Consider the following 12,039-nt stretch of genomic DNA (forward strand, 5'->3'; position numbering starts at 1 on the left):
ACCTCAGAATCAAGCAAAATTAGATTAACACCTCGGAATTGCTGACTGCCAGAAAATGAAGGCCACATCTGAGTAATACGTACACGAACCCTCCAATCATTCCTAGTGCTATCAACTGATGTAAGATTATTTTCCATGCCAGCCATGACAAAGATGAACAACAACCAAATGATTATTAAAAGGCTACACAATTTAAACACTCATAGAACATATGTTAACCATATATGTAGAAGGATTACTATGTCAACCATGAATTTAGGTACATGATTGATGTTAATCCAGTTAGCGTAATCTTTACATATGAGTTTGTTAGGATTAAGATTCTGCATAAGTAATCCAATATTCTGAAAATAATTATAATAACTTCACATGGTATAACAATGTCTACGACCTTCAAATTAGAATAAATCGTCTAGTACAATATTTTCGGTAGTGATTTCTTCCTAAACATCTATTGTAACAATTAAAAGCTTAACAGGAACGGAAATTAAGACAAAATATGATAAATATTTTACTTTTAATTCTACTTAGATTTTGTAATTCATCAATTTGATGTTACCATTTTTTTAAGTTAAAATACCAAAAGTAGAAGGCAATCAGACATGATTAAGTCTGTTTTGTTATGCATATCGTGTCTCATGATTTTCTTTCAATATTATCTAAAACCATTTACTAAGTTTTTACAGTTAAACGTTGAGAAAATATTAAGCATCAAATGTTACAATCAAGGATTTGAGCAATCCATTTAATAGTTAAACACAAAACAAACATGTTGTGTTAGATAATCATGCGAACAATGAAGAGTCAGTTGATTTGCATATAGAAGATGCAGTACAAAATACAGAAAATGAACAGGATGATAATAAGGCTAGGGAACTCCAACAATAAGCAGAAATCAGCAAGGGCATACATTCAAACCATCTACAAATCCAACATAAAGTTTTAAACATAAACAATGACTTGTCTCTAAAACTTATTTAGATATCCTTTACGAAAATTCTGATTGAAATAAAAAGTTTTCTTTCATGCGACATCTGTGTAATGCATTCTCTTTCCAAATATCAAAAACCACCTTCGACTATCTCCTCCTGCAAAGGAAACAATAAGAAATATATTAGAATATTTAATTTCATATATCTAGTCATTTGTGTTCAATCTTATGGGACATTACTTCTGTAACAAATGCTATATTTACCTTATTTAATTCATCAATCACTATTGGCACCATCATATCCCATGCCCTCAAGCCTGTAACACACATAAATGTATTAAGAGATTTATACCCAAAAACAGTTAACATACAAAGTTTTCAAAACAATATTTTTACACATACCAATGCCTAAAGTTAAAAACCTCCTGTACTCCGGGGTTAATGTAGAATTTGGAGGCCGGAGTATTAGTGATAATAGCGATGCCTTAACAACCAAAAATAACATGTTACAAACGTACAATGTGCTTGTCTAAGTAAATAATATAATAAACTATATTAACTCCATAAATTTAACCTTTGTACATGATAACTTTGGCACTTGACAGAACAATAATGATCGGTGTCTCTTCACCATCTTCATACAGTGAAGTCATACTTTCAGTCAATGCACCCCATATATCCACTTTGAAAGAAACACTTGTAACAAAACACATAGAAATAAACAAAATTTAAATTTAAGTAGATACATTAGTTCAATAAATTTCTACACGTGTAACTTAATTCTTACTCTGGTCCTTGAGTAACATTGAATCGTATAAGAGGCTGAGTTCCAAAAATTGTCTCAATGTTCACCCTTGGCCGGAGATCAGCAACAACTCCTATGATATCTGATAAAGAACAATGTTAGATATATTTGATAATGTCATGGCTAATATGATTTATGTTTAGTTTTCAGATTTTACTTAAACAGGATAAATCAGTACTTACTGGAAGTCAGGACTTAAGGATATCAGTACTTATATTATCAGGAGATAATCATCAGAAGATGGATATCAGAACTTAAGTGCTGAAGTATGTTCAGATAAGGATAGTAGCTGATTAAAGGAAAGAAGATCGAGATAAGCATAAGAAGAGATATGCATGAAGAAGGAGTTCCGTGAAGAATGGAATACTTGGAAGAAAAGATATCTGATTGATATATTTTAGGAAGCAGAATTATATTCCATATCAATTAGCGATTATCTTGTAACTGTGTAGTATATAAACACAGACATAGGGTTTACACTAGAAGTGTTATCATATTCGAGAAGATTATTCATTGTAAACCTATCAGCTCTCGTGATATTTGTTCATCACTGAGAGGTAACAGTTCCATACTGTAACAGAGTTTATTGTTTCAATAAAGTTTGTTTTATGTTACTTGAAATATTAAAAGTTCGATTTGATTGTATTTTACACTGTATTCACCCCCTCTACAGTGTGTGTGACCTAACAAACAATGTCATAAACAAATGCACTTTTTACATTGTTGTGTTAGTATAAAGCATATGAAATTTATTGATACCTATGGCGAATGTCCTATCGAGAGCATAAGATTCAGGATTTATAGCCAACTGAGGAAAACTGACAAATTCAAAATTGTGCCTCGCTATGAAAATCCGGTCTAAGTCGCTTGGATACATAGTTTGGACTGTGGTTAAAGGTGTGAAAACAATTTTTAGCGCAGAACGAACATGCCTCAAGATACTAGATGCGTGGGTAGTAATGAAATTTGTTATTTCATACATCTGACCCTCAACAATAGTGTTGTCAAGAGAGTTCCATATATCAGCTCTCACAAAAGCCTGCATATGATCATTCTTACAAACAGGAAAACATGTAGGTTACAATAGTATACTCGCAACTATAAACGTGACAACGTAAAACAATCTGTTTTAAACATCACTTACCCGAGGGTCCAAAAGAATCAAATTATATCCAACAAAGACTCCTTCTCTATTATTAGTATGCCACAATCTTGTGACTCGAACTCTTATCCTTAAGTTTCGGCTGTAAATGTCCAGTGAAGAAAGCGAATGAACTATAACTGGAGCTGAAAGAATTGAATTTTAAAATATATATTAAAAGAGAACATAATAGTAAACTCCAGAATTCATAATCGTTCACCATGTAATACAAATTGTATGCAGAATACTAGCCCATGATGCTTGCAAGATGTGGTATGCAACGTTTCTTCTGCAGCTCTGAGTTATAATACAGGAACAACTATGACAATATCGGAATTAAAACAAAATGCTATGAAAAAGATTTAGATGCATATCTACAACTTTAATTTAGAGATATGATCAGATTACATGTTTTATGCCGCCAAAGTTGTTATATGTGATATGTCAGGCTATTAATATGGAATAAAGTTAGTTACTCTGAAATATGTAAAGTCAATCGTGCAGTGAGAATATGATACTTCTTGATAATTTGATTGTACCAAAATATGTATATTTTAATTGTTAATTTTCTTTAGATGATTTCATAAATCAAATTATTAGTTGTTGCACAGAATCGTGAATATAATGATTGACGAATATTGAATATCATTGTCCTATTATTGAAAAAAAGGAATTAGTATCAAGTACACATACAATATATTTTTCAACCTTAGAAGTTCATAATAGAAGGCTTAATCAATTCATTTTGTAGATTTGATCGAAAGCATAATAATACATTGATTTATAACTTGGTAATTACTTATGCAAATCTGTCAAGAATATTATTTTACCAACAAAACGATTGACGTAGATAGTAGAAATTTATTATTACAATATAACATATCATATTCATATACCTATACAGTGAACACGTAAGTGAGCCGATTACACATTTTAATTTATTAACAATTTCAGATTATGCATGTCTATTAAAGTCAATGGTTATTTGTAATTTGCATTATGATGATATTATAGCGTGAAATACAAATGGCAAAACTTCATAAGAAAATTTATTTTACATATTAATTAGCTCGAATAAGCAGTAATGTCTGTAATCCGTAGTAAGAGCATATTAAATCTTAAAATATCCACAGTTGACAGTTTAATATGTACCAAAATTTCATAATAATATTTTATTTCAAAACATTGTGTTGATCAATAATTAATTTAAATATCTACATTTGTCTTAGACTTATATTATTATTTTTAATCCAATTATAATTAAAAAAACAAATTGCAAAAATATATATAATCCGGCTCCAAATAACGAAAACGATACCAATTGTATATTGGAAACTATTACAAATTTAGCATGGGAAGATAAGTGAACATATATAACAAAAGGGCACATAATAGTCTATTAAAGTCGAAGGACCTTAGTAATGTGTATAGTGAGAATATTATGCCGTAAAATACAAAATTTAAAACTTAATAACAGAATATTAAGAAATTAAAAATCTCGAATAAATAGTAATATTTATAATCCGTAATAAGGGCATATTTAGTCAAATAAACCTTTTGTAACAAAAACACGAATTGTCAACTTCTATGTTAAGATTGCAGCATATTGTTTAACAAAGAATCGTAGTTTTTTGTTATTCTTATATGGGCATAATATTGCGATGATTTTATGGCGTAGAAAATAAAAGTTAAAACTTATTATGCATATTAATTAGCTCAAAGTAAACAGTATTAAGAGCATTTAAGAGCCTGTCGCTTAAATGCGCTTTAACTTCGTTCACCTGGTTTGTCGGCTATTGCGTGAGCCCTTAATGTTTACCCAGTGCGCACCCGAAGAGTAGTGGCTGCGGGATATCTACGATAAAAAAAATATGTATAAATATTTGATAACAATATTTTAATTCAAAATAATTTGTTGATCATTAATTAATTGAAATATCTATGTTTGTTTTAGATGTCTATTATTTTTTTTAATCAAATTACACTTACAAAATATTTTTTTGCAAAATATATATAATCCGGCAAAGAATTATAAAAAAATCAATTTTATTTTTAGCATGGGAAGATGAGTGAACATGTATAACAAATTGACATATAATACTCTATTACGAATTCTGGTTATTTGAACTGTGTATTGTGAAGATATAATGGCGTAAAATACAAAACTGAAAACTTAATCACATAATATTGAGAAATTAAAATTCTCGAATAAATAGTATTGTTTATAAACCGTAATAAGGACATATTCAGTTAAATAAACTTATTGGGAAAAATAATTCATGAATTATTAACTTTTATGATAAGATTGCAGCATATTGTTCTAAAAATAATAAATATTTTTTTGTTAGTAGATAAATGATATTTACTTGCTCTTTTAAATGTTATTTTTAAATTATTAATATATTCATAATTATGTAACTAAATTATGTAATCTTACTTAATATTCATAATTTGTAATAACTTATAATTCTTTTATTACATCTTTCCAACTAATTAAACACAAATCATAATTATACATAGAGATGCGTGCTATTTGACTTTTTAGTGGTTCAATAGTTTTTGGTATATGGATCAAAATAAACCCTTGCATGCAAAGCCCCATTCAAAGTGAATACTACAATTAAACCGCAATACAACTCTGCACGGAGCATCGGCTGATAACTTTTCCATCGGATCATTCAACAGTTGTCATGGAGTTATGTTTATACTCTATCCTTCAATTAGGAACCTGATGATTGAATATCAATATCTAATAGATGTTTACTGTCTTCGATTTGTTCAATCATGCTCATGTTAATATACAAATATGTATAGTGAATAGCCTACATTTATGATTCTATGAAAATAGTTTTTAAGATTAGTTTAGGATTGACAATGTAATCTCATGATAACATTGTGTATCGATTAATATTGGGTATTTTTTTCATATAGTATCATCATATTGTATGTTGACTTATATGGTGAAAAATCAATCCAATTCTTTTAACTATGTCGTTGGTAGTCTTAATCTATTTTGCCTAGCAGTGTATGTTGTGATTTTGGTTATATTGGTTTACTACTGGGACAGCCATTATACATATTCAACTCTGCTGTATTGATTTGTAATAGTATCTGCCATGATTGTATTGAGAGATGTTTAGCATTGCGGCTGGACTTTACATCTGACCTGATTCACAGTATCAAGAGCTACTTCAATATTCTGTAATCCATTAACAAAATGATCACTCTTGGATTAGAAGCCAAAAATATAATAACATTATAATTGTTGTATTGCACAGGTAATATCTGTCGAAAATTGCCTCCAAAAACAACTGTAATACCACCAAAAGGTCTTTTTCCTCGTTTTACATCAACGGCAGCCATTATGTCTCGCAAGTTTCTGTCCACGGCTTCAAATGTATAGCGATGCTGCATTGGAGCTTCATCCCATATTATAATACTTGTGTGCTGCATCAACTCTGCAATGTATGTACCATGTTTTATTCCAGCAATAGAACTCTGTTCTAATTTAAGCGGTATTTTAAACCTAGAATGAGCTGTTCGGCCACCAGGAAGAAGTGTAGCAGCAATTCCTGAGCCTGCAACAGGAGGAACAATCTTTCCTTCTGATCGAAAACGTGAACAAAGAGTTTACCAAAGAAACGTTTTACCGCATCCACCGCTCCCGTAAACAAAAAACATTCCACCTTTATTTTTGTTTACATTATCAACAAGTGCATTATATATATCCAGCTGCCTTGAGTTCAGATTTTTATGAGCTTTGTCATGATTAAGTCTCAATTCTTCTTTATTGTAGCTAGTTTCCTCAACAATAAGACGATTGACAAAAGTGTGGAAAAATCGTTCGTCAGGAAATGACATCATATGAAAATCTCTTAAGGACTTACCAACATCATTTAACAACTTTTCAATCTCTGCACAAAAAAAATGGTAAATGTTCCGAAATCTAAATAAAAATAATAAAAATAATACTACAAAGTAACAAACGTATCATGTATTTAATATTGAACACACACCTGCTAAAGCATAGTTCTGGATTTCATACTCGAACAGTGTTAAATGAATGTTATCTGAAATCTTACGCCTAATATAAAGAACATCGTCTGACAATGTTGGCCAGTCTTTTTTCCATAGCGCAAGCGGATCAGACACTGAACAATATGCCAGTATGTTAACAAACATAGCCCGAATTTGGGTTGACATAGCTGAGAATGCATTTTCTTCCAAAGCATCATGCCATTGCCTGTCATTATTCAACAGACCAAGAGCACCACATGCTTCCTTAAATGTATCATATGTAGTTCCATCAATAGTGCGCAACTGAGAGAAAGATAAAGCACCATTACATCTTGTCACACCCCCAACTTAAACAGCAAAATAAATATAGCTATTACATCTTTTTAATGAAGAATACACAACCAAAATCCAAGATCTTACAGTTTAGGGTTTGGAACAGCCCAACACTACCAACTATTACATCTGATTACAAATACCGAGTGCTCACACAACTATTATTACTTATTCTACCTGAGCTCAAACATAAGCATCAGCATCACAGGTCTTACGGGCAGTCTGCTTGAATCTAACCATAGCTGCTAGCTGTAATATCAGGGTAAAGCAAGAAGTGAGCCAAATGCTCAACAAGTGCTAACAGTATGACACAAAATATAAATTGAGATATACTTTTAAGAATGACAATGGAAAGTCATAACCAAAGGTAACGAGAGATAAAAACTATGTGAGATGGCATCATTTTGCTTTCATCAAAACAATTTTAAAATCATGTCTTAATCAAAATCATTTTATGAAGCTACGGATTACAGCCGGTGATCAGCCGCGAAGTAATCCCGAACCTCGCTGGGTTCTAAAACATTAATGGGAATCCCTAGGCAACTTTTAAGCCTAATATAAGTGTGGAAAGGATTCGCGTCTCAGTCCAGATCCACCATTCAAAGAAAACATTTATCCCCCTTTGGGACTGAAAACCCACATTTTATTTATTTCAAAAGCTGATGCCGAATTGTAACAAAATCTCTTTTAACAGTAAAAATTTTTATTAAGGAATTATAGATCAACTCGAAACACGGGAAACAAGGTACTGAATATCAGAGCCATGATTCACAAAACTATTCTCTATTCAAGTAATTGAATGGTTTTCATATATCAAAGATTTGGACAAGAGGATTTAGTGAGGCTAATGGATAATATGAAGGGTAATGCCAATTTGGGCTCAAAGCAATGGTTTCTCATCAAGGTTCAAGTGCTGGATCATCAAGAAGGTAAGCTTCATGAATACTAAGGGTGTTAAGGTATGAAGAATGATCTTTAACTCAGGACATATCAGAATTGTCAAGCTTTAGGATAAGAAAGAGGGTATCAATCAATGAGGAATCAAGCTGGTAAGTATCTGACTATCAGAATTCAAAGTAAGGTTCTATAGGGGTTCAAGTATCAGGATGAGATATTAATACTTAGGAAACATCAACATGTTAATCAAGAGGATCCATCAAGTAATATATCAACTCTTCATTTTATCATGGCATTAAACTATCATGAAAGTCTTTTGAACTACTTGCAATACGTACTCGAGGGTTCATGGCATCTCTATGTAACTCAAAGATAAACAAAAGATACGCTTGATTTAAATATATCAAAATGACTCAGGATAATTGCATCAATATATAAGAACTATTTGTAGTAAATACGAAGGTCAAGTTGAATCACTTGCCTTGAGATAGGCTGGTCTGGTCTGACTGGTAGGAGCAACAACTGGAGCTTCACTCGACTTTTATGGCAAGTTTTCCCTCGTCTCGAGATCCTACATAAATAATAATAATCCTCATTATAATATATTCTCACCAACTTAACCTATTTACAACTCGAAATTAAACACGGATGGCACTTAGGCCTATATGCACTTAATTTATATTCTCCTTTAAATTATAATTGCACACACATAGCCACATATTCACATATCATATATTAACACCAAATAACACCATATACGTATACCATAATGCAACACTAGGCTTGGATGATCTCGACTCACAACTTAAGTCACTTGGTCGCTAAACTAGACAAGGTCTTCTAATTTTGGCTTCCTAACTCGATGTGCCTTTCCTAAATTATCCAAAACCTATTGACCCTCACTTGTGCCTTTTGCTCTACTGACCTTATACTATCTTAAAACTATGGTGGTCGACCTAATACTCACTTCTAAGTGTTCTAAAACTATGTGATAAGTGAAAGTGCTCACTGGTACAAATTTCAGAATGATAACTATGGTTTCTTGAGTACATTAGACACTCTTAAACTACAAGTTTTCCTTCAAAACTTTTACACAAAACTCTCCTGACCTAAGGGCATCTCACAAACTTGATGTGGCTCAAGGGCCTGGCTTGGGCCTTCTTGGGCCTAAGCTAAAAGTCCAAGGTTCCCCTGCTTTTCTGGGCAGAAAACGCCCTGACTTGAATTAACTTGTGACACATGGTTCTAACTCATATCCTATGAACTATGGTTGGAAAAACTTCTCTGATACTCCCTCTAACTAAGGCCCAATTGGGCCTAATGAGGGCCTACCCATGACATGGTCAAATCTCCCTATTTCTATGTTGCAACAAAACTGTCCCCTGCTGGACAGATTTTGTGATTCTACTTGTGCACCTAACCAAATGACATGCAAACCTCCAACCAACTCCTAAAACCTTTTATATACTCCCAATACTAACTTCTGGTAGCTTGGGCCTCAAAGTGCACACCAATGACATGGTCAAAACTCACTCTAAATCTCAGGGTGCTATACTAATTTTTCTGCAGAAACTATAACTCTCATTTTCCAAGGTTTTGACTTGACAAACTCAACTAACAACAACTCAATACTTAAACCAAGACTTATACATGGTAATCTACTGAACTAACTCCCTTATTCTCAAAATAAACTTGGGTGAGATCATCCATGCCCAAAAACAACAACATGTAACTAAATATATAACATACAACTCATGAAAAGCACATAACAAGATTTTGGCTAGGCATAAAGTTGTAAATGCTTGCAAAATCGACTTGCACCTAATACTCATCCTTAATAATCATGAAATATAACTTCTTTTAAGTATTAATAAGAAATTTATCATGGAAACAATCTATTTTAAGCACACATATTTCGAATTTATAGATTTTAAACATAACTACATGATTTCGAAAAGAGTAGCATGCAAAACATGGTTGATCATCATTTTAATGTCTTAAAACTAACATGCATGGCTAAACATAAATATATAATGAAATTTCAGTAGCATGCAAAGGATTTTAAAGCATGATATCTCCATAAAATACTTAGTTAGCACATATACATAATATATCTCATAGAGAGCTCTTGAATTCACAAGAATCAAGAGTTTCTCTTTAGAGATCACATAAGAACTACACATGCATCCATGGAACTTCAACTTCCAAGTCACAAAACACTTGGAAAGTATATAAGATGAATGTAGGTAAAAGATTTACACTTGGGAAGATGAAGAATGAATTGAAAAATGAAAGGGGGTGGGGAATTGGCTTTCGGCCGAGAGCAATGTGGGAGGGGGAGGAGAGAAAATTTGTGGGGTGTTGGAGTGTGGAATGAGAATGACTTCTCCCACTTTGATTTCTTTGTTTTATGCTATTTAGTTTACAAATAATGAGTGGAAGTGAGAACTTACAAAAATATCCCTTGGTTAAAGTTAGGCCATTTTGCATGCAAGGCTAAGGTAGTAATTTGGTAATAATCAAATGAGTTAGTGGGGTTGGAAAAGTCTTGTTTGCCCTTTGAGAGAATAGAAGGGTGATTTGCATGCATGGTCTCTTATGTAATTTGATAAATATGACAACTAAAATTTATAATGATTTATTTTTATAAAATAAAATATAAGTTCAAAAATTATAAAATTTATATCATAAAATAACTTGGATTTTTAGAGACTTTATAAAATCATTTTCAAAATTTGTGAAAAAAATACCTTTTAAAAGAAAAATTTTCCAAAGCTTAGAATATTCCTTATAAATCAAAAATAAAGAAATTAAATAAACTCTTGCTTTGAAAAATCATATACTACACAAAGCAAATTTATAATGCAGAAACTTTCACTCACACTAGCGTACAATCATTGAATATATTTTCATTTGACTTTAATATTATACCCAATCCCCAAATAATATTACATAAAATGCCGGTCGTAACATCCTCTCCCCCTTAAGGGATTCTGTCCCCAGAATCTAAGAGAAAAGATGAGGATGCCGGGAACGCATATCAGACTCTAACTCCCAAGTCGACTCTTCGACCTTAGGGTTCCTCCAAAGTACTTTTACTAACTTTACTGACTTATTTCTAAGACTCTTTACTTGCCAGTCGAGTATTTTAACCGGTTGCTCCACAAATGACAGGTCTGCCTGAATTTCTACAGGTTCATATTCTATCACATGGCTAGCGTCAGGATTGTACTTCTTAAGCAACGATACATGGAACACATTATGCACATGCCGATACTGAGGTGGTAAGGCCAACTCGTAGGCCACCTTTCCCACTTGACTTAAAATCTCAAAAGGACCTATGTATCTAGGTGCTAACTTCCCTTTCTTGCCAAATCTTATCAACCCTTTTCTAGGTGACACCTTCAGCAACACAGCTTCGCCAATTTGGAATTGAACGTCCTTACGCGCTGGATCCGCATACTTCCTCTGTCTATCTTGAGCAGCAAGCAACCTTTTCTGAATTAACTTGACCGAGTCATGCAACTGTTGTACCAAATCCGAGCCGAGAATTCTTCCTTCTCCTACTTCATCCCAACTTGTTGGTGATCTACACTTTCGCCCGTACAAAGCTTCGTATGGTGGCATGCCGATACTGGAATGATAGATGTTGTTGTAAGAGAATTCAATCAACAGCAAATGGTCGTCCCAACTTCCTGCAAAATCGATTGCACAACTGCGCAACATATCTTTAATTGTTTGAATTGTCCTTTCACTCTGGCCATCAGTCTGCGGGTGGTACGCCGTGCTCATATTCAACTTCGTGCGAAGACATTCCTGAAATTGCTTCCAGAATCTCGAGTTAAATCGGGGATCTCTGTCTGAAACTATTGATACGGGTATTCCATGCCTTAGTACGATTTCGCGCACATACAA

At 32.8% G+C, this 12,039-nt stretch overlaps 1 protein-coding gene across 1 annotated transcript in view; it reads right to left on the bottom strand.

Moving 5' to 3' along the window:
• Positions 1-1,061: 1,061 nt before the first annotated feature.
• Positions 1,062-12,039, bottom strand: part of LOC141714638 (uncharacterized) — a 47,074-nt gene continuing 36,096 nt past the window's right edge. Inside the window, exons 4-13 of the mRNA XM_074518146.1 lie at positions 6,894-7,241; positions 6,528-6,791; positions 6,177-6,482; positions 2,881-3,023; positions 2,496-2,775; positions 1,719-1,818; positions 1,522-1,627; positions 1,334-1,415; positions 1,196-1,248; positions 1,062-1,088 (exon numbers count right to left, since the gene is read on the bottom strand). Of these exons, the coding sequence (XP_074374247.1) occupies positions 1,062-1,088; positions 1,196-1,248; positions 1,334-1,415; positions 1,522-1,627; positions 1,719-1,818; positions 2,496-2,775; positions 2,881-3,023; positions 6,177-6,482; positions 6,528-6,791; positions 6,894-7,241 (1,709 nt within the window). The remainder of the gene's footprint in view (positions 1,089-1,195; positions 1,249-1,333; positions 1,416-1,521; positions 1,628-1,718; positions 1,819-2,495; positions 2,776-2,880; positions 3,024-6,176; positions 6,483-6,527; positions 6,792-6,893; positions 7,242-12,039) is intronic.

The sequence above is a fragment of the Apium graveolens genome, chromosome 3 (genome assembly GCF_009905375.1).
Source record: "Apium graveolens cultivar Ventura chromosome 3, ASM990537v1, whole genome shotgun sequence".
Taxonomy (NCBI): Eukaryota; Viridiplantae; Streptophyta; class Magnoliopsida; order Apiales; family Apiaceae; genus Apium; species Apium graveolens.